At 40.6% G+C, this 24,109-nt stretch overlaps 1 protein-coding gene across 3 annotated transcripts in view; it reads left to right on the top strand.

The window, feature by feature from the left end:
- Positions 1-24,109, top strand: part of NBAS (neuroblastoma amplified sequence) — a 195,222-nt gene that overhangs the window by 51,259 nt on the left and 119,854 nt on the right. For all 3 annotated transcript variants that reach the window (XM_014461993.2, XM_023759896.1, XM_023759897.1), the window contains exons 19-22: positions 201-279; positions 4,979-5,083; positions 5,430-5,566; positions 22,834-22,917. In XM_014461993.2, the coding sequence (XP_014317479.1) occupies positions 201-279; positions 4,979-5,083; positions 5,430-5,566; positions 22,834-22,917 (405 nt within the window). The remainder of the gene's footprint in view (positions 1-200; positions 280-4,978; positions 5,084-5,429; positions 5,567-22,833; positions 22,918-24,109) is intronic.

Below are 24,109 nucleotides of genomic sequence, written 5' to 3'. Positions count from 1 at the left end.
TAACTCTGTCCTTTACTGGCGATAATTGCTCTAAATGGTTTCAGCAACTTGCATCAAGAGCATTTCATATTTTACCTTTGTGCTTTTGTCTGCTATTTCATGAATTGGGGGCTCAATAGACTATAGATATTTTTATTTTAACTCTTAGAGAAATGTGCTTTTTTGGTAACTAAGTGGCCTGATTTATTCATTCAAAACAGGTTAACGCTGGAACAGAAGGAACTCTGCCGTTGTAGACTGAAATTATTAACCTACTTAGACCGGCTGGCCACCTATGAGGTAGGGGCTAGTTTTAATTAAGCCAGTTATGTTTACTTGGTCTGTCATTACAAATGCTGTGGCTGCTCTAACACCTGACATTCTTGGTCTTTAGAACTACTGAGGTGGGAAAAGTTCATTATGTCCAGAAACAGGTTCTCTTGTATGCCAGTTTTGGTAAAGTTAAAGGGTGTGAAGGGCCAGAGTGATGATGTTAGTCTAGGGAACGGAAGTGCTTTAGCCACGTCACTCTACCTGTTCCCTGCATCTACAGTCCTTTCACTTACTTTCATTTTCCATTTCAATTTTAAGCTTATGGAATACAACTGTCTCCAGTACATTTCAGTATATATTATGTTTTAATAATCCTAACGTGAATATTTTATTTTAATGATTTGTTAGTAGGTTGAACTTAGTTAATTGAACTTGGATCCAGTTATGGCCAAAATTAGACACTTGAACTTGAAAAAGGGACTTCATATCTGTTTCTTCAGGTACACACACGCAGAGGTCTCCACGTTGGGCATTTCAGTGGCACTCTGTACTGTAAGGCCAGCTCAGGTGTTGTTAAAAGTGAGAGAAACATTTCAGTACATCCCCAGCTCAGCTTGCTCTCCCACATGCCCCCATAGCTGAGGTTACCCAGGATTTCCTACATTTCTAACCGTGGAAGTGTGACTTCACTTGCAGGTTACTTTCTCAGCCTATGTATGTCTCCTCTCTGTGGGCATACCTTTACTGACCCTTGGGACTGGCACATAGTAGGCACTCAGGATGTCACACCTAATGATGTGATGCCTATCCCCAGAATAATGGAGGTGTTTAGTCCTTCTGATGCCTGCAGGCAAATCCCAAAGCATTTGATTCCCTGCCTGCTAATATGGTGGAAATGCTTTTAGACAAAATACTAGTGACAAAAGAGGGCTATTTCTGCGCTTATTAAAAACCATAGCAATGGGTATATCATTTCACATGAACAGGTTACAAAAACTTCCTAATCTATAATACAACCAGTTTGAATGTTGGATGATCATATTTTTAAAAGCATATCATTTTAATGATGTCTGGGCTCTGTGATATTTAATATATATAAATAATAAATAAAAATACATAAACTTAATATATATAAGTATATATATTATTTATATATGTATATATATATATAAGTATATATATATGGTGTGAACTGCAGAAGTCAGTATAAGATAGTTTATCATTCTTGTATTGTCCTCATTTTACCAATGACAAGATCTTAAAAAGAAAAGTTCCAGTTACTTTTTTTCATTATTCTTTAGTTATTGAATTGCTTTTTCCTGTTTGACAGTAGTAAGGACATTTATTATTACATGGTAATAGTGATATTTAAAGTATTTGTTAAACCCACTGTTTAAGGGAATTAAACTAAGCTTTTGACAAATAAATAAAGTTGAATTTGGCTGTTAAAGCTTAGAAATGGAGATATCCTCCTATATAATAAAAGCCTAATATGCAAATAGACCGAACGGCGGAATAACCAGTCGTTATGATGCGCACTGATCACCAGGGGGCAGATGCTCAACGCAGGAGCTGCCCCAGCCCGCAGGCCCCAGGCCAGCCAAGGCGGGTGCCAGCGCCCCCCCCCCCGGCCCCCGCCCCATTGCCCTGCCAGTTGCCCCGCTGAGGGAGGTGACCAGCGGTGGTGGCAGGGGGCAGGGCCGGCCAGCAGGCGGCCCCAGGCCACCCAAGGCCGGTCCAGCAGGGCCCCCCCCCCCCCCATCACCCCGCTGGTTGCCCTGCAGATCGGCCTTGATTGTCGGCCAGGCCTGCCTCTAGTACAGGTATAATGGCTAATAAGTAGATAGTGCTAGAGATAGGCATTGCATTTTCATCATAGTGCATGGCTTATTTTATTAATTCTGTGATAGATGAGATGAAAATGGACTCATTTAAACTTTATTCAAGTGCCTACTACGTGCCAGATATTAAGCCAGTGCTGGAGGTTGAGAGATGACAAAGGAACAATCCTTCACTAGCTAGGAAATAACTGATGATAATGAAGGTGCGAAACGTTGATGAGGGAGCCTAATGGAGAAGAACGTTACATTTTTCCTGGAGATGTCCGAGGTGACACTACATCGGGAGAAATAGGAGTCCTGTTTCAACTAGTCCTGAATACAGGAAGGCAGGTTTAGGGGCTGCGGGACGGGAGAATGGAGGCTCCGTAGAGGTAGGGGTTTGTGTTTGCTGCAGTCCCCAGCTTGGAATGATGCCTGGTTTGTTGAGGAGCTCAGTAAATATTTGTTGAGGGGTCCAGTAGGGAAGAGACTATCTTAAGAAATACCCACACATTTGCTGAGGACCTTTGTCGTTGGTATCTTATGTACGTAATCCAGATAGTTTCCCAACAGTTCCCAGAGTAGATACTATTAGCCTCTCAATGTTATGGATATGAAAACAGGCTTAGAGAAGGTAAATAATTGGTCTAGGTCAGTGGTTCTCAACCTTCAAGCCCTTTAAATACAGTTCCTCATGTTGTGACCCCAATCATAAAATTATTTTCATTGCTACTTCATAACTGTAATTTTGCTACTGTTATGAATCGTAATGTAAATATCTGATATGCAGGATGGTCTTAGGCGACCCCTGTGAAAGGGTCGTTCGACCGCCAAAGGGGTCGCGACCCACAGGTTGAGAACCACTGGTCTAGGTACACAGGGAGCAGGAATGCATAGCTGGGCCTCCCTGTTGAGAATCTGTGGCTGGACACAGAGAGGCCTGTGGTGTGAGGTAAACAGTGGCTCCTGACAGGGTGAGCGGAAGGGGGAGGAGAGGTGGTTAGAATGGGTTGTGGCCACATTTGGAGAGGCCTTTCCTGCTGTGGCAGGAGTTGCATTAACTTGCATTTTTGTCAGCGGCTACATTTAGGAAGGAGTGGGGAGTGGGCATTGGAGCCTGTGGTGCGGGCTGCTCTCCCGAGGAGTCTGACAGGAGGGGAGCAGGGAAGGTAGTCATGGCTAGAGACCTCGAAAGAGTTAAGGGCTGTTTTCACAGAAGAAGGAAGTGTGGTTTGTTTGAATGCGAATGGGAATGAGCCAGGAGAGGGTGAGGGGGATTTACTAAACAGAGAGAGCAGGATGAGTGTGCATGGAGTTTCTTTCCCCCCACTTCTGTCTGCTCCTCCGCCTGCATTTCAGATCCACACTCCCTTTTCCCTGCGCACCTTTTCAATGGTGGTGTCCTCAGGCTCCTTTCATTTCATCCTGCTTACTTTCCCTGGAATCACACTCGCTTCTGCACTAGGAGCTGCATCACATGTGTAACTCATGTCCCATTCCAGACTCCTCACCTGGGTACCCACCTGCCTCCTGGGCAGCTCCTGTTCCATGTGCTGTGAGCCCAAACTCAACATGTTCCCAAGGGAACGTCTCCCTCCCTCCCCTCCTCCACATGTCCTCATTCTTCCCTCTTTCCCCTCCCAGTGAATTCATTCAGAGTTAACATACTTATCGGTTATTTATTATGTATGCTATGGATCTGGGGTCAGCATTGAACATGGCAGACGTGAGCCCTAAGTCATACATCATAGTGGGGAGACCTACACTTGCAGTCGCCCTGGCTAACTCCTTCCTGTTTCTGCTTCATGCTGTTTCTGGGAAGCCTTCCCTGCCCTCCCAGATGAGTGTTTTCCTTTGCCTGGTCCTGTTGGCTTGTTTGTCTTCATACTAGATTTTTTCTTTCTTTTTTAAAATTTAAATTCTTTATTGTTTAAAGTATTATGTAAGTCTCCTTTTCTCACCATTGACCTCTCCCCCAGCCGCTCCCACCCCCTTGCACATGCCCTCACCCCCCTACTGTCTGTGTCCATTGGTTGATCTCTTACCCCCTTCCCCCCTGCCTTCCCTCTTAGGTTGGACTGACTGTTCGATGCTTCTGGCTCTATTTCTGTTCATCAGTTTATGTTGTTCATTATATTCCACAAATGAGTGAGATCATGTGATATTTATCTTTCTCTTGACTGGCTTATTTCGCTTAGCATATTTTTATTGATTTCAGAGAGGAAGGGAGAGGGAGAGAGAGATAGAAACATCAGTGATGAAAGAGAATCATTAATCGGCTGCCTCCTGCACGCCCCCCACTGGGGATCGAGCTTATAACCCAGGCATGTGCTCTGACCAGGAATTAAACCATGACCTCCTGGTACAAAGGTCAATGCTTAACCACTGAGCCATGCTGGCTGGGCCCGTACTGGATTTTAAGCTACTTGAGGGCAGGATCCATATACTTACTATTCGTTGCATCACTGCTGCCTGTCACAGTGCCCGTAGCACATAGTAGGCACTCTGTAAACATTTGTTGAACGATTAAATGGTTCCTTTCACATGTGACCGAGTTCACTGCAGCAGCATACAGTTCTCAGTGTGCAGGTGCTCATAATGCATGCCAGGCGTGGCTGTTGCTTATTTGTTTTTGCCAGGTGGTGGCTGTTAGTTGTCCTACTGTAATTAATTTAATTTTTATTGCCTATTTCATTTACTTCTGGATTTTAAGATATTAACAGCATTTATGAACATCGCCATTTTCAAAATAAAGGCAGGACTGCAGATGTAGTACTTTAGTTAACAGTTGATAGTGTAATTAATTCAGGCCTATTTATTTAGGTGCACAGAATCGTAAAGGTTTTTAATATATCCCTGTCATTGGTATTCAAAAGGGTTTTCATTAAATCACTGTTTTCCTTCAGCAAATCCTAGGAGTGTCCCATGCATCCGAACAGAGATACGACGCAGAATTCTTCAAGAAATTCAGAAATCAGAATATTGTTCTCTCAGCAAGAACTTACGCGCGGGTAATTGCTTTTTTATAAATAAAACAATTGTGGTTACTAACAATTTCTAAATCTCTGAGCTATTCAGTTAATGTTATCGCATACATATGCCATTACATTTCCTTTTTTTGTTGTAATATTAGTAAATGAACACAAAATGAAATCATATTTAAAAAAATTTTATTCTTCATTCTTTTAAAAATAAATGTTTTTGTAGCTTTAGATTGAGAAACATGATATAGACTAGCAAGAATCAGGACTATTTCACAATAATTGACATCAGATCTGCATAAAAGTCAATGAAAAGGTTTTGAATGTTGTCAGACTTTGTTTCTAAAGTTTCTAAAGGCCCTTGCCTTCTGCGCAGGAAAGTAACGTACCGGCCCTGGAGATTCTGTTCACCTACCACGGGTCGGACCTGCTCCCTCATCGCCTCGCCATCCTCTCCAACTTCCCCGAGACCACGTCCCCTTACGAGTATGCTGCTCTGCTGCCCGAAGCTTGGTATGTGCCATTGTTAACGGAATTTTACCTACTTTCTAAATTATGACAGTTTTTGTTTCATGCTGAACCCCTTAAGTTGAACAGTAATTTTAATGTAACCTATTTAAACCTTTTTTCTGATTATAAAGATATTTCTGACTTATTTTAAATGATCCTGAAACCACACTGTGTCTTTGCACAAGCAGGGCCACCTTAACTTAATGGGCATGTGCGTCCCTTTTTCTGAAAGCCCCCTGATTTGACTGGTGCACTCAGCATGTACTGTTTTCTGGTTAAGAGCAGGTTTTCAGGATAACGAGATCTGTTTGACTTAGTTATAACTTTCAGAAATTGAGGTGTGGGCTGACCACATTAGGAGTAGGCCCAGGGGCCCAGGGCGACTGAAGCCTGCTTCTCTCAACAACCCTTTCTCCTCTGAAGTTCCAGAGGCAAAAGGCCAGTGCGAGATCAAAGCAGCACGTTACTGTTCCTTAGACTAATGCTCCTATCTCAGTTCGAGGCTGTTTGATTGTGTTGTAACATGTGACAGACTTCCAGCCCACTGGCTCCACTTAGTCCCAGTGGGACCACCCAGGGGGCTTCTGGGGGCCAGCACATCTCTTCTGGAGAATGAGGAACAGAGAAGGTACTGCCTCAGTGCACAGCCCAGAGATGGGTAGGCCATGAGGCCAGGCCTGAGCAGACCCAGGGGAGAGGGGAGAGCAGAGCACACCTTGCTTGCCAGTGACTGCAGAGCCAGAAGGCAAGGCTATCCAGCCACTGTGAGACCCCCCATCTCAGGGCACCAGCCCACCCGTACATGTGGTTCCGTCATCAATTGCATGATGCATCCTTGGAGTTGATTTATCTTTAAAATGAATGGACAGTCCCTGTCTTGCTTATTCCCATTGCATGTTTTTAGTAACAGGTGAATTGATAGACAGGAAATCTGTTCGCCCACTATAAAACTCCGTAAGGGATTATGACACACCTGATTGAAATCATTGTTACAGCCCTTTACCTACTGGCAGCATCTAGCTTTCAGGCATGTTATTGGAACTGGGATCACTTGGCTTCTTAATTCCTTCCCCGCCACCCCAACTCAGTGTCATGGTTGTAGGCTTAGGTGTCGATGATGATGACCAACATTTATGGAGTAATTACTGTGTATTGGCACGTACTTCTATCTGGTTTCCAAACACTGTTGGTATTATCCTGCTATTATAGAAAGCTGAGATTTACAGAGGCTTATTAATATGTTACACTTCATATAAGTGCAGCCTGGATTTGAATCTATATTTACTTAGAGCCAGTAGGCTCTGAAAATATAAATTATAAGCTCCTTATTTTGCACTACTTATAGTGCTAAAAAGTTACGTTTTTGTTAGATAAAAGTGAACAAAAAGAAAATGCTGGGAATGCCCTTTTGTTTTCCACACTTTTGCTTTAGATCTGAATAGTGATATGTAAGTGTATCTTATAAATATGTATTTATAAATATTTTCTAATATAATTAATTTCTTCTTTTTTTCCTCTTCACAAAATCTCATTTGAATGGAAAGGACTTTTCTACTGTAAATTGTTAATATAGAGTGAGGGCTACTGTTTCTTAAAGTGCTTTTAAAGGCAATTTCTCCTTAGATTTGAATGCATTTATTGTTACTGTCTCCTGATGATTGCTTAGGTAAACATTTGATTTTCACCTGAAATTTCATCACAAAATAGTTTTACAGTGCAGTGCTACATTGTCTTTGAATGCCCTATGTTTTCTTTATGGGGTCCTCCATAAACTGATTTAAAATGTGACAAGTATTTCAGGTATACCATATTGCAGTGGAGGATAATCGGAAGATAAAGTTATTTTGCATCTTTGTTTTGAGATATGTTGCTTAGACAAACTTTGAAAAGACTGATTTCTTCTGGGTCCATAAGTTATGTCCATTTTAAACACATTGAAAAAATATAGACAGTTTTTGGGTTAATCTTTGTTTTCCAAGAAAGTCTTTCACATTGAGTCTACCCTGTCTCCCAAAGTAGACGTGACTGCAAAGCCAAACCGCAGCTATGTCTCAGGCCCCGCCTCTTCTGCGAGGTCTTCCGTAGTCATGCCTTTCCCTGTGTTCTCATAATTCTTTGTTCATTCTTGTAGTAACCACTTTTTCTATCGTATCACAGCAGTCATTTTTATATCTCCTTCCTTCCTCTTGTTCCCTCTGTAACAAACGCTCAGCTTCAAGCCCAAACAAACTCTTACAGGCAGAGACCATGCTTCCTTATTTGTGGATCCCCAGGGCCTCAGGTGGTGCTTGGTAGTGGGTTCTCTGAAAAGGTTTGCCAAGTGGGTCAGGTCCATCCTGTGCCCATTTGAATAAAAGACTAAACGATGTCCCGAAGGGAGTTCTCTTTGCTTCCCGGCACTTACACCTACGTGATATGGCCATTTGTCTTCTTCCCTTTCTCCGATCATCCTTGGCCATCCTGTTTACAATTTACCACACTTTGCATCCTCCTCTCCCGTTCTGTTTCTTCCTAGCATTAATCACTATCTACTTCAGGTCGAGTTTTAACTTATTTGTCTTGTTCATTGTTTGCCTTTCTAAGATGTCAGCTCCAATAGGAAAGGGAATTTTATGTTTTGTTTCCGTCCTTACCCTCTGCACTTAGCATAGTGTCTGGCACCTTGTAGGCACTCTAACTGCTTGTTGGATGGGTGAAAAAATGAATGAATGAGCATAAATTCCATGAGGATAGGACTTTGTATCTTGTTCACTAATACAGCCTTCGTGTCTAGAGGAGTGCTTGGTACAAAGCAGGAACTCAGAGTGGTTTTGAATGAACGTGTGGACTGGTGTAAGTTGGTTTGCATGAATGTGTGTATGAATTGGAGCAGGCGGGGTTTTACATTTTAGAGTTCAAGCTGTATAATATTTTGGAAAGCAATAGTAAGTTGTGCCAACAAGTTGACCTTTTAACTAGTCTGTTTTGAGAGCCCATTGGCAGAACTTTTGCCTTGGCATTTAAACACAATTTGACTTACCAATTTTCATTCCAACAAAATTTCAGGATTATGATTGCTGGGAAACTTCCATGGTATGTGTTATTTTGTGTTTTATATTGTCACTTTTAAATCATCATGTGTATTTGACATTGATGGAATATGACGGAGTTTTGTAAAACTTTGGAATTACATTTTCTGTCATAGATGATACATCTTTTTATTAGCTACTGTCTTAGTTTGTCACTGCCATAAAACATTGACACTTTATACTCCAGGTGACTGCTTTAGTTTTTAAGTATAAAGGTGACATTTTTACCATCTTTATTAGCTCCCATAATTTGTGATAACAAATCTTTTTGTAAACCAAAAGAAATATATTTTTTTGACTTTTGGTATTTTTGATGTTTATAGCACATTTTATTTTTTCTTTTTCAATTACAGTTGACATTCAATATAATATTAGTTTCAAGTATTATAGCACACTTTAGAAGGATTATTTAGAGTTTTCATTTATGCCTCCTTTTCCATTGTAAAACGTTTCCGGAATGATGAAAGTATCTAGTTCAGGGGTCCTCAAACTACGGCCCGTGGGCCACATGCAAATACAAATATTGTATTTGTTCCCGTTTTGTTTTTTTACTTCAAAATAAGATATGTGCAGTGTGCATAGGAATTTGTTCATAGTTTTTTTTTAAACTATAGTCCGGCCCTCCAAAGGTCTGAGGGACAGTGAACTGGCCCCCTGTTTAAAAAGTTTGAGGACCCCTGATCTAGTTTAAAAGGTTACATTTAAACAGTTGCCTGTGAAAGAGTATGGCATAGGGTGAGAGCACTGACACTAGAGCCACGTTGATAGATGCATTTACCATGTTGGGTAAATTTTAACTCTGCCTCAGTCTTCTCATCTGTCCATTGGTGCTTACAGCACTTACTTCATAGTGTTGTGAGAATGATTAATGAGTTAATGTATATAAAATACTGAGAACAGTGCTTGGCACCACGTAAGGGCTACTTTAAGTGTTAGCAGTTATTATCAATGCAGAATTTCATGCTTGAGACCATGGCCTCATACTAGTATACTTACATACGACACATACTTATTATTTTAAACTTTTAATTGGAATAATTCTATAGTTACAGAAAAGTTGCAAAGATAATACAGAGACTTCATGTGCACCCTTCCTCTAGCTTGCTCTTTCTTACATAACCATAGCACATTTATCAAAACTAAGAAATTATTGCTGGAATAGTCTGCTCCAAATATAATGTGACATATGCATTCCTAAAAATCACTGCACTATGCAGAATTGTGCAATGAAAACCACAGGGTTTATGGGGAAAATAGGGTTAGGGCCCAGCATTCAAAAACTTTGTGCAGTTTAACGAAGTTAGGAACCTAATAAAAGCTGTCCCGTAGTTTTACACATTAAATGGTGAAAAACACGTAAGTACAAAAATATGGCACTTGACCTTGAGTAAGACCTGAAAAAGACTTGGCTTGTGGGCATGGGTGTCTGAAGAGTTGCAGCTCATGTGTTCCTGGGAAGTGGAGGGAGAGTGCGATTAGCAATCTGACTGGGAGCTGTGTGTAACAGATGTGGACGGGGAGGGGGGGGGGCTCACTTACTCCCGGAACTGAGGTCGCTGGTGGGTGTCTGCACCGTGATCTGACGTGGCACGGCCCAGGTGAGAGCAGTTTTCTGTGTTCACCTCCTGTTCCTGTGGATGAAATTGTGCACTAGCAAACACGACATTTGTGTCATGCTCTAATTGTTCCCCAGGGTATCAATTTATTGAAACATCAGCATTTTCAAAACATTATTGCCAAGTTGACTATACAATAATATTGACTGAACGACATATTTATCTGGGTTTAACCCGCTTCTCTAGTGATACTTTTTCTGTTTCAGTGTCCGATCAGGATAGAACCTTGCATTCAGACTTCCTTTCACTTACTTTTTAACATATGGAAATAAACTGTCTTTTAATGTCTGTCAGTCAGAAATCCGTTGACATATATTTACTAGACAATGAACATTGATACCCATATTTATATTCTTGGATTTTCTCCAGAATCAACACAGAAAGATTGAATTGTATTTAGCGTGTTTTGAGATATTGCAATATTTAAATATTTTATAGTATAAGTTGCAAAACTGTTGATAGAAATAGAATATCCAGAACACCTCATTCTCTTCATCCTCCCAGAAAAGCTGTTACTATAGTAACTTGGTGGCTTGTTTGCTTGAGCATATCTAAGCTGAGACTGCTTGATGGATGACTGAAAGTTTGATCTGAAAAGCATGCTGGGACATGCAGATGGACTGTGCTTGTGTGAGCCATGGAGACGCTTGAGGTGTTTCCATTTTCCTGTCTGAATTTGTGCTTATATGAATTATTTGTTGACTTCTAATCATTCTCTACCTTTAGTTCCACCGCCATTTATGTGACACATCGTGAAGGGTAAACATAAAAAGTGGCTCAGTGAAAAACGTTAGGTCACCAACTATGGAGATCATGTGGCATGTCACTGTGATCTTATGTCAGTTACACCCGGTCCCATATTCAGAAACTGCTTTGTCCTGGAGCATGAACAACACTCCCACCTGCCTTCATTAGAACAGCCTTGGAAGCAGTCATCAATCACATGAGAGACCTCCCTGTGACTGCACACCCTAACTCCTGTGTTTGTCCCCGGCGTGGCGTTTCATTCCCTTGCCAACCCAGAATCGCCCTGCTTTTCTTAGCCTCTGTCCCTTTTGTGCACTCTGCCCCAATGCTGATGCAACGGAAAACCCAGGGTCTCCGGGAACTTCCTCGTTACCGTTTTTCATTGGGCAGTGCCGGCGGGAGAATATGTTTTATATCCCTTTCTTCTCACTGATAAGTCGTTGCCACTCACCCAAAGCTTAGAAGCCCTATGGGTAACGAATTTGGAGGATGTGTTTCTGTTTTCAGAGGTTGCTAGGATCCTGCGGCATTATTTATTTACTTTATGGCCAGACTCACATATATCTCTTAATAAAGTGCTATGAATATACTGACGCAATGATGCGTAATAACTGTTGAATGAACAAATGATCGTCATGTGAAGAGATTTGGAAAACAGGGGGTTGGTGTGGCAAAGGCAGTAAGATGCAGTTGAAAGCAAGCTCTCTGAAGCAGTCGGGAAAGGATGGTTTCAGACCGCAAGCAAGTGGTACCCTGGTCATGTTCCCCTGCCACCCTGTCACATGGGATGTATGTGTAACTTTCGTGCACTTGTAAATCATATTTTTGGCTCTATATATTTTTGATTCTGTGTTAAGCATAAGGGACCATTAGGATCATTTGGCCATGATACACTTTTCTTTTATTTAAATGTTTTAAAATTGTAAAATGCACATAACAGAATTTACCCATATTAACCATTATCATGTGCACGTACATTCACATTGTTGTGCAACCAGTTTTCAAAGCTCTTTTTATCTTGTGAAACAATGGTCCCCAGCAAACAGTTAACTCCCCAATTCTCCTTCACTCAGCCCCTGACGACTTTCTGCACTTTCTGTCTCTGTGAATTTGTCTATACAGTATTTCTGTTTTTGTGGCTGGCTTAGTTCACGTAACACAGTGGTTCTCAACCTTGGCTGCACATTAGAATCACCTGGGAATCTTCTTTAAAATCCTAATTTCTGGGCCTCATCCTCCGGAAATTCTGTTTCTTTGTTACTAATGTTGTGGCCCCACCCCAACAGAGTGACAACATGTCCTACAGGAGGCAGAGAGCTACAGGAGAGGGCAGGGAACAATTTGTTACGGGGTGTGGCCACATTAGTAACAAAGAAACAGAATTTCCAGAGGATGAGGCCCAGAAATCAGGATTTTAAAAAGATTCCCAGGTGATTGATTCTGATGTGCAGCCAAGGTTGAGAACCACTGATGTAACATAATGTTCTCAAAGCATGATACCCTCTTAGTGAAATTAACATTGCTACTGGGAAGATTTAGAGTGGCTTCCAGCTGTGGGCCATGGTTCTCTTTTTGCTGCAGAAGGATTTCCTAATAAAATAAGCGGTGCAGCTAAATTCTAGTTCAAGATGGGAGGTTACTTCACCATGATTGCCCGATGCCTTAGGGAGAACCTCCTCTTCATCTTTTGATGATAAACTGAAGGGAACTTCTGACATCTCTCCTAATACCTTGTTTTCTAAGTCTTGGATTTGAATAGCCAGAATCTGGAGACTTTTTCTGTTACTATAACAGCATAAAATTTGTCATAAAAGCAAAATATCAATATGCACTTTATTAAAATTCCCAGTAGGATAAATCTGATTTAGGTGAAATTGATTTACCGTATTACTTAAATCACCAATAAAGAATTTACCTTTAAAAAGGTCAGATGACATTACTCTTGTTCTTCACAACTGAACAGTAGTAGGAGTTTACTTTTTACCATTTTCAGTTTCAAATTGATGTTTTGATATTTTACATTTCAGCGATTAAATAATTTGAACCATCTTTTTCATTGAAGTCAAATTTGACCCTAGGCAGCTCACAGTTCAGAAAGTAAATTATTGTTTGGTTGATCTTTTTCTTTTTATCCTTGAAAGACAGTAGACGACAGTACCAGAGTCAATTACTCTTGCCTTAGTTTCCTAGTTTTAAGGATATTGTAGAAATTTTTCTCCCATAAGAAACATAGCAGTGTTTCTTGCAAAGCAGATGTTGATTTTGAATTTCAACTTCTTTTTGGTGAAATTTATAACTAACGATGAGTACATGTGAACTGATTTAAAACTTAAAGCATTTCTAAATTGCTTTATTATGAGTTTATTTTCTTGAAGGAACACTTTATAGAAGATGAATGAATCATAGAAAATTTTGTGTTATTTAATAAAAATGTAGGGAATACTTACATGCCATATAGAGACATTCTGTTACAGGAAATAGGTGGATACAAAATGAGTCAGATATGGTCCCTGTCCACAGATAAATTAGAATCTAGTAGGGAAAATCAGACAGGGTAGGTGTAGATATGATACCATAAAATTAAAATGTGTCTCCTAGGAGGAATATAGAGAGGGTCAGAAATGGGAGAGATTACTTCCTGTTACAACAAAGGTCAGTGAGTAAGAGGCAAGGTGTGTTCTACATCTTGGAGGTTGAGTGTGTTTCTGATGTTTGGAGGTTTGAATAGGTAAGAGTCTGAGTAAATATTTAATGTGAAGTTGTTCCATCTACTTAGTCCTCACCTAAATCATATTGTTTAGTCACAGAGTCCAAAACATATTCCCAATTACTAGTAATTTGTTAGTGGAAAATGAATTAGTGCAGACGATTTCCAATAAACAATACGAATCTCTTTTTACTTATGTTTTATGTAGCCTAGTGCTGTTCATAAAGATTTTTTTTTCTTCCCTGAAATTTTTAAAAGGCAGTTTTTATTGGGCATTTCTATTCCCACCATAATTTTGTTGTTGTGATGAAATATCACCACAACTGTAGCCTCGATTGTTAAATGTTATGGAAAGATTGGGGCATTGCATTCACTTTTTGGTTCTCACAGGAAACATAAAAATGTTCCTTTTCCCTTTAAAATGGAAAAGTTGATTAGTTACCTAATCAGAATTCAATTCCCATATGTGCAGTTTATTTCTGAGCTGCTCTGAGCAAAGAACAATAAATTGGTTTGTATTTTAGTCTTGGAATAAGCATTTGGCCTTCACGATGACTGTTAATAGAGAGGAATACAGAGAGTACTTTACGGAATGGGCTGTGTCGGCAGTTTCTGATCCAAGAATAACCTGGTGTTTGGATCAGGAAAGAAAGGCCTAATAGCCTCTTTCGTCTGGGCTTAGGGTCTGGGCTGGCAGTGGGATAATTGATTGGCATGTCTCCTGGCACTGTGGGCATGTTAGATCTTGACTCAATTAGCTTTTGTCTTTCTGTTTATTTAAAGCAACAAAATTAGGATTTAAGGCAATTTCTTTGATTAAGAAGGTACAAACAAAATTATTTCAGAGTAATTTTTATGGGGCTTAGAAAGTATGTTGATACTGATATTTGTTATGCATTTGATACCCTAAAAAGTGCTAAGGAAATGAGGTTGTACTGATTAATTCTTTTCCTGTTTCATTCCACAAACATTTCATGATTGAGTATGGAACAGGTTTTAAAAATTTACAAGTTTTATGTTTTACATATAATTCTCATCGCATGTTTATGAGAGAAGCAGAAAAGGCATTATCATCCTGCTTTAAGAGGCATTAGTGAAATATGTTCAGAGTTAATGAATTATTTAAAAATAATTTTAATTACATTATTGTGTTAGTGTGTATATAACTACTGTCAAATGTTTTACTGTGGCTTAATACAGTTTATAGTTTCTGAATTTTATTCTCCTAACAGTTGTTATTAGGTTCAGCATTATCTAGTGATTCCACATGGTACTATTTTCATAGAGATAAGATTTTTCTTTCATTATATATTTTCTTCCAAAATTTAAATATCTTGACCAATAATTTGAGAACATGTGATTCTGAGGAAGATTATAATATCTTCTGAATGGTTGAACTCCCTCTGGAAATAGTCCCTATAATTCTTTTTGATCACACTATATCTTTTCCAGTCAAGATTTCATTAATATGTAAATACTTGCCTATAACTGCAGTGAATCTTTTTATCACGCTATGTTTAATTAACATATAAATAACCCCGAGAGACACTTTCCCAATTTCTGATATGGGCACGCCTGTGTAAATATTGTATTTATAATAAGTAAAGTGCTATTAAGAATCAAATTCATATTTTGTAGACAAAGCACATGCATTAGCTTAAGAAATGTTTTGACCTCGACGTGTACCCATTTTTTAATCCTAAAAGTTTACATACTATCTACATACAGCAACTTTGGGGAGAAAATCTGTGGTGCACATAAACGTTGGGATCACAACACGATCCTGCCATATTTGATGTGCAGACGTGATAGTGTGGTCCCCTGGGAGAGCAAAGGCTTCCATCAGAAACAGGTGTATGTCTTGGTCCTGGTCCCTCCCGGCTGGGTTACTCTGGGGAAGTCACTTAGCTTCTCTGCACTTCAGTTTGTTTCGGTGTGAAATGGGAAGTTGTATCGGTGTTGTGGTGACAACCTAATCTCGGGGCCATATCCTCTGGCACAGTTGCAGAGGTGAAGGTCAGAGAGGACACATCTACAGCAGCAGCAGCAGCAGCAGCAGCAGCAGCAGCAGCAGCAGTTCTTGGTACATTTGGTGGGAATGGCATGCTATAAATACCTTTTAGTGTGGAGTGTATTCAGTCTTGCAAAGGACTGATGAGTAAACAAAATACAAAATTATACCAGGGACTCGTCCTCCATGATGCCACCGATGGCTTGGTTTCTCGTCTGGGGCAGCGCCCTGTTCCTGGGATCAGGCACCTGAGATTTTATATTTGTCATTTGTTGTTCAGATGAAGTTTCACGTGTTCATTAAGTCTTCTTCTGGTTCTTAAGAGTTTTGTTGTTGTTATTTTTGAGGGTCCCAATTTTAGAATGAAAATGTCAGTGGATCTGTTCCCACTGATTGTGAAATTGTTCATTCAGAAAGTCAGTGATGAGTTTTGAGCTCATGCAGTTTACTTACCTGCGAATTTGTCATTGTAAATAGGATTTGTGGGAAGTTTGAGGGGTCCAGGTCCTCGAGGGGTGTATTTTCACTCTTGCCTCTCTGTACACATGGCGAACATCTGAGGATGCTGGTTAGTCCAGGATGTCTTATTAGTCTCTGCTCTATTTTCTAAGTAATTTATTAATTAAATTGAGTTCCATTGGTCCAGAAGAGAACTCTAAATAATGCCTTCAGATGGTTTTTCCATCTTGGCTCTGAGTGATAACTAACTTTTTAATTGGTTTTCCATTGAGTGAGATTTGTTCAGTGATGGTAACAACAGTGTAGGCCCAAATCATTATTTTTTTGTCCTTTATTTACCAGAACATTTTCTTCTATGCTAATAATAGGAATAAATATATCTCCACATCTTAAAACCGGTACCTGAAAGGGGCAATTAGTAGTAACTCATTATTTAGCCTTTTGTTTCCAAGGCATAGAATATGAGTAAAAGAACTTTTGTATATTTATTCTTGATAATGTTTCTTTGAAATAAAAAAACTTATATTTAGTGTGAGAAATAATTGGTGCAAGAATAGTTGAACATAACAGAACTTGTTATATTCATTCTTTTCCTGCTGACAGGTAAATGTTACCTTCAAATGAAACCAGCAAAGTTTATTGTTTGGAATAAAACAATGAACAGGGTAACAGGGTTCAGAGCTAAAGCAGTCATTGTTTTGTGAAGAAATAATTTAAGTTTACTGTGTACTTTCCTTTTTAAATGGGGATGATGCATTTAAATTTTAAGACTTCCCAAGCAAAGGAAAAACAACAGAAAAAAAGATGAACTAAACTATGTAAATGTTTATAGAATTTCAGATTCCAAGTTTAAGGTTTGCAACTAACCAAGCTTTGTACAATCTTTAGAATGAAGCAGTATGTTTTCTAGGTTTTGTTTTGAACCCCAATTTCACATAACCCACCTAGTGATAAATTTACATGACTAGTATTTTTGTTGTGAACAGAATTAATGAAAAGGTTTTCTCTGCATTTTATTAAGCATTCTATCATTCTGCCTACCGTATGAAAGAATAAGTAGCTAAAATTTGGGTGTGTGTTTTTAGAAGGTAATGAGAGCACTAACCAATTATTTTGAAACGTAAAATTCAAAATAATTGTGACATTTAGAGGAATGTATATTCTGAAGTATCTCTCCCCACCGAAGCATAATGACATGTTTAACTATGTAGATTGTATGCCATTACTAGTATAGATTGCCCTTCCTTCAGTTTAGTAATCTAAATTAGGAAAGCATTCTTGTTCTCATTCTCATATCTGCAGGTCTCGTGTAAATGTACTTCTGAAAGGGCGAGATCTCAAACCTGCGGACACGAGGCCCCCGCCCTTCCCCGCATTCTCAGTGAAGGGGCGGGGACTGCGCCCTCCATCTTACCCTGGGTCCTCCATTTTTGGGCAGGGCCATGTGCTCGGCAAAGGCTTCTTCCCCAAAGAAGCCTCTGCTAGCCACACCCAGGATTTCTATAATCAAGGGAAGTGCACGCCATCACTATGACCACATCCTGTGTAATGAGACACCGACTCGCGCCTGGCCAATCAGCGGGGCCCACAGTCCCCTCTCCCGCCCTTACTCCACCCCCCTATAAAACTCCTGGTCCCATCAGGCTTCGCTCTCTCGGCCACTTGGCTTGCCGTTGTGTCGGTGAGTGTGGTGGACGGGGAGCTCGAGCTAGCTTGAAATAAAGGACTCTTTGCTTTTGCATCGGACTGGCTGGCTCCCTGGTGGGCTCTTGGGAATCTTGAAATCTGGGCATAACACCTCCTGACATGTCTTTTTCTTATGAACAAACTGTCCCCTTTCGTCGCTCTATTCAGTTTTGAATTTTTGTGATACTCATGAGATCACTAAAGAAATCTGTTATGCTGTCAACTAATTCAGTTGACACATGTTAGTTTAGAGTCTGCTAAGTGCCAGGTACTGTTTTGCTGAGGATGTGGCAATAGACAAAACAAAGATGTTTTTACTTTAAACTCCTAACGTGGGTTCTAAAATAATTTGCTTTATAGCCATCCTGTAAGAAAATGAAAGAGCAGGGAGATTTTTTTTTTTAAATAACCATTGATGATGAAAAATAAGGTCCAGCCATATTTGGTAGTAGTTTCATTTGACTAGTAACCAACATACTGGTGTTTGTTGAGATTAGCTTTATATCTTACTTTAAATATATCCTTTCAATATGCATGTAAATGGTCCTTATTCACAAATCAAACCTGGTGGCTCCTATGTATGAAGCAGAGGATGCTGGGAATGGGGATGGAAATGTGTTCGGGGCCAGATGATAGTCCCGTGTCCCTTCTAGAGGCAGGAGAGCGTGCTAGCTCAAAGTGCAAGCTCTGGGCCCGGCTCTGATCCTGTTTAAAGCCCAGCTCTGTCATTTATTAGCTTTACGAGGAGGAGCAAGTTAAGCTAGGCCTCAGGTTTTCTCATAATAATATCAAGAAGGTAATATTATCTACTACATTAGATTAGTAGGACTAAGTGAGGTATTATATGTTAAAACCATTTTATCCTGTCTGACACATAGTGACAGATCAGTGAATGTTAAAGATTATTACTGTTGCTGATCATCACTGATCAACTGCTAGCACTATTATCGGTGGTGATCAGCACATTTAGAAACATTCAGTTGTGCTGTGTTCCTTGAAAGTGCAGCAGAACCACTTTATATTAACCCAGGACTCTTCAGGCCTGCCTTTCGGAGTAGGCCTCTGCTCGGAACTTGTTTTTAATACGTGTTCTGATAAAAATGGGTGTGTTTTCTTACCCATTTCTGTTCAGTGAAGCTTAACAAAGTTTTACAACTTTCTAGTTTTTAGATACCAAGTACATATTATTTTTGCTGAGGGTTCCAGGCCATTACTAATCATTTTATTAATAACCCTTGTATCTAATGTATACTTCATATAGAAACTACAAATCTCAACTTGTGATACATTTTTCTAAAATTCTTTTAGAAAGCATTTTGTGTAGCTTGTGGAACCATATCTGCATTAATTAGAATTTTCCAACTTCCTCAATTCATTGCTGTAATTTATTCTCATGTTGGAAGAGTGAACATTGCCGTCACTGGATCCAAATGTTCTTTTTTACTTTTCATTTCAGTGGTCTGTGATAAAATCGTTATTGACAAGGAAGAAAACGAAATAGTTTTTCATTTGGTGACATTCATTGTAAATAATCACCTGTGTGCTTCAGAAATTTAAAAATCTGAACTCAAGTGCCTTAAAAATATATCTGGTACAAAGTTAGGGCATTACATGCTAGCTAAAAAAATGGGTAAAATACTGTGTTTTTAAAATATTGTGTGATGCATTTTGTATTGCACGTATCTAACGGGGAAGTTAGAATTTGGGTAATTTGCTCCAGTAATAATACTGCAGGGGGTGCTGCCCAGCACTGCCCACTCCCAGGCGTCCCTTCCGTTCTAAAACCCTCCGGGGGTCTCTTGCCACCTTTTACATGAGGCCTATCTCTTCATCAACATAATTTTCAAACATTTACGAACTGTTTTTTGTGCAAGGCATGACTTACAACCTAATAGGACAAGCGAGTACAAAACATAACCTAATAATGCACAGAAGTGCATTTCTTTCTCTGGGGCTATGGTCAATTTTAGGAAAATGCTATTGTTGGTCCTCAGAAATATGACAGGGAATGTCTTCATAAACTATAAGAGTAGGCAATTGAAATTTGATTTTGCATTTTTGTGTTTTTTCTTAATTCAGAATGTTTCTGTTGTTTTCATGGATTCTTGGGTTGTGAGAGCTAAGAGGGACCTTAGAGATAATGCTTGGAGGGCTTCATTTCAGAAGGCCACGTGCCGAAGGCTGCGCAGCTCATCAAAGGCAGATGCTTCTGTTTGCCTGGCCTCGGGCTTTCCAGCGCATCTGTTTTACCTCACTTTCCCTTTCTGACTTAGTCTCTGGTTTTCGATCTCCTACATTATTTTTTAATTATGAATGTATTTGAACAGCTTATTCTTTTTATTGCTTTTATTGGTAATATTGGTTAACAAAATTATACAGGTTTCAGGTGCACGATTCCACACACATCATCTATATACGCAGTATTATGTGCTCATTATCCCATCAGGCCTTTGCCTCTTTAGATTCTCCTGTTCGCTTTTAATGATATTTTTAATCTGCAAAATCATTTCTTTACTCTTGCTATTTCCTATCTATATCTATGCTGTCCAATATGGTAGCCATTAGTCACATTAAAATTAATTAAAATGAAAATTCTCTTTTTTAGTATCAGTAGCCACATTTGCAGTGCTCTATACATGTACTTGTAGCTAGTAGTTCCTTCTCATGATCACAAGAAGTTAGGTAATTTTTGAGGGCAAGGGACCATTCATGTTGCTATTAAGAACATAAAATATGGGCTCCTGATAAGTGTCTTAATGTGAACGAACACATACCCTTACCATCGTTTAGTTCCTTGCCAAAAGTTGTTTTTAATTTTATTTGTTTTTTATTGTTGGCAGTATTACAGATGCCCCCCATTACCCCCTCTTTGTCCCTGTCTACCCCTCTCCCTCCCCATCCCAGGCCTTCACCGAACTATTGTCTGTGTCCTTGTCGGATGTTTTTTTTTTTTCTTTTTTTTTTATTAAATTTTTATTGTTCAGATTACATTTGTTCCTCTCCCCCCCCCATAACTCCCCTCCTTCCAGTTCCCGCCCCACCCTCCGCCCTCACTCCCCACCCACTGTCTTCATCCATAGGTGCACGATTTTTGTCCAGTCTCTTCCCGAATCTCCCATTCCCCTTCCCCCCCCCAAGAATAGTCAGTCCATTCCCTTTCTATGTCCCTGATTCATTATAATCACCAGTTCATTCTGTACCTCAGATTATTTATTCACTTGATTCTTAGATTCACTTGTTGATAGATGCATGTTTGTTGTTCACAATTTGTATCTTTACCTTTTTCTTCTTCCTCTTCTTAAAGGATACCTTTCAGTATTTCGTATAATACTGGTTTAGTGGTGATGAACTCCTTTAGCTTTTCCTTGTCTGTGAAGCTCTTTATCTGACCTTCAATTCTGAATGATAGCTTTGCTGGATAAAGTAATCTTGGTTGTAGGTTCTTGGTATTCAGCACTTTGAATATTTCTTGCCATTCCCTTCTGGCCTGCAAAGTTTCTGTTGAGAAATCAGCTGACAGTCGTATGGGTATTCCCTTGTAGGTAATTGAGTCTCTTTCTCTTGCTGCTTTTAAGATTCTCTCTTTGTCTTTTGCTCTTGGCATTTTAATTATGATGTGTCTTGGTGTGGTCCTCTTTGGATTCCTTTTGTTTGGGGTTCTCTGCGCTTCTTGGACCTGTAAGTCCATTTCTTTCACCAGGTGGGGGAAGTTTTCTGCCATTATTTCTTGAAATAGGTTTTCAATATCTTGCTGTCTTTCATCTTCTGGCACCCCTATTATTCTGATGTTGGTACGCTTGAAACTGTCCCAGAGGCTCCTTACACTATCTTCACACTTTCGGATTCTTTTTTCATTTTGCTTTTCCAGTTGGGTGTTTTTTGTCAAATCTTTGATTTGATTCTTGTGCTCCTCTGGTCTGCTATTGGGTATAATATTCTTTATTTCAGTCCGTGTATGCTTACTTTCTAATTTCTTTATCGTAGCATCGAGGGTCTCATTAGTTTTTGTGGGGCTCTGCTCAAGTTTATAGCAAACCCTCAAAATTGCGATTCTTAGCTCCATATCCTCCATTTCTGACATGTTTTTTTGTCTCCGCATCTTTTATGCTTTCTTGGTGCACCCCCTTGTGGTCTTTGTGCGCAGTCTTGTTCTAGCCAAGCCTTAATTGTTGTAGTTAACACTAGAGAGATTTGACCACAAGGCCGACTGGCTATAGGAATCAGCTGTGTGGAAAACTTCAGTCCTCTGGGGAGGCGCTAGTCCAGCCTTTGCCTGAGGCGATCGGCAAATGGCTCTGCGCAGGGCCTGGGCGGGGCGGGCTCAACAGGGCGGGGGGAGGGAGCAGCTATGGCTGCTCTCAGTCCGTCTCCAGGGGCTCTGCCTCTCTGTCCCCACAGCCACTGCAAACCTCGGAGGGACCGTAGCCAGACAGTCCCGCTTCTCCCGTTTGAGTCTGGGTCCCTAGAGACTCGCCCGAATCTGTAGCCCAGAGTCTGAGGCTCCCTCCGGATTGAAAACGACAACCGCGCCCTCAGTCACCAGCCCGCTTTGCGCACGCACCGCCGCACCACCGTACCTTTAAATTTTCCACACTGCGCCTCCTCCATTCCTCGTAATGCTGTTGTTTTTCCTTCTAGTTGTAGAGTCTCTCCTCAGCCAGCCTTCCTGTGGTTCTGGGTGATGTCCGTTCTGTCTTTTAGTTGTATTTTTGAAGTGGTTGTTCGAGGCAGCAAACTCCGGTGTTTACCTATGCCGCCATCTTGGTTTCTCCTTGTCGGATGTTTTTGTTTTGAGTTCTTCTTTTCTTGTTGAACCACTTTATGATAGAAGAGAGATCTGCGATTTGGTATCTCCATTTCCATTGTATCGAATACGTATCACGCACCACGTAACATGCCATAAGCAGGAATCTTGTGTAGCCAGTCATTGTGGTAACGTGTCATTGAAGTTCTTACGTGTTGTTTTTTAATTTAAGTTATAGCGGTGACTCCTTGGCGATCATTCCTTGGCATGAACGTAAACACCGAGATAAAGACTGGTGCGAGGAGGCGGCGTGCAGGTAAGAGTGGGCCGGCCCGGGCTTCCTCTCACCGGGGCGGATGGGTAGGCGGCCCTGGGAACGGGCTGTGCTCAGTGACCACTTACTTGATGGGGGTCCCTGACTGACAGAGTTTGAGTGAACTTTAAAAAAAACCCAAAAGCTCGACGACTCAGTTAGCATTATTTTAATGGAGAAACATGAAATGCTACAAAGGAATCGCTCTCACAGTGGTTCGCACAGTCGTTTCATTCTGGGAGTTCACTTTCAGTCTTTGACATATACCGCCATTGTCATCATTGTTAATATGCTGTGCATGCAGATTTGTTCTTGGTTCAGTTTTGTTTTTCATTTTTATAAGCTTTAACCCTGGAAAGCCTCAGCGTGTGGAGGCATCAGGTACTGCAGAGGGGGTGGGAGAGGGGGGTGGGGCTGAAGGGCCGCATGAGGTGTGTTTGGACCCCTTCATCCCCACTCCTCAGAGTCCGGGAAATACTCCATCACCTGCTCTCCGTCATGTTCTCCGATGCGAGAGCAGAGCTGTAGTTTGGGAGCCAGGCATTGAGCCAGAGGATCCAGAACTAGGCATTGGGCACAGCCTGGGGTGGGGCTGAAAATGCGGGCACGTGGTGAAAGTTTCTGTACTGAATGTTGAAGCTGTTTAAAAACCCATAGTCCTCGGCTCCCTTTCCTTGGGATTCTGCTCACCAGAGCAGCTATTTTCAGTTCTTTTAGAAGATTATTCTGGCATTTCCTCCATATCGCTGAATAGCAACTGCACAGCTATTTCTGGACTTTTTAGTTCTGACTATTACTGTGGACCTCCTAGGATGAGAAATTATGGCTTAGTTTATTTTTACTCCTTGTTCCCTTTCTTCCCTGAGTGTTTACATCCCCTCCCCTTAGAAAATCTTTTCCTGTCATTTCAGTGGAGTCTCAGGAGAAAGTGGAGCTTAGTGCCTGGTACTTACCAGCCACACTTAATAGAAGTCTTTACTTACCAGTTATACTGAGAGTTTAAAGGGATGGAATCATGGAAAACGGTGGAGGGTTGATGCCAGTGGCCGTGGTTGTAGGGAAAGGTGTGCTGACATGTTTCCCACAGTTCTCTCAGCGTGCGATGGGCTTCCTGACAGAGCCGCGCTGACCCAGCACCTGCCTATTCACCCAGTCCTTCGCAGGCCCCCAGCTTGTGCCTTCTGACAAGTAGATA

The sequence above is a fragment of the Myotis lucifugus genome, unplaced genomic scaffold (genome assembly GCF_000147115.1).
Source record: "Myotis lucifugus unplaced genomic scaffold, Myoluc2.0 scaffold_165, whole genome shotgun sequence".
NCBI lineage: Eukaryota > Metazoa > Chordata > Mammalia > Chiroptera > Vespertilionidae > Myotis > Myotis lucifugus.
The sequence above is the reverse complement of the archived record's forward strand: the minus strand, read 5'-3'. Positions and strand labels throughout refer to the sequence as shown.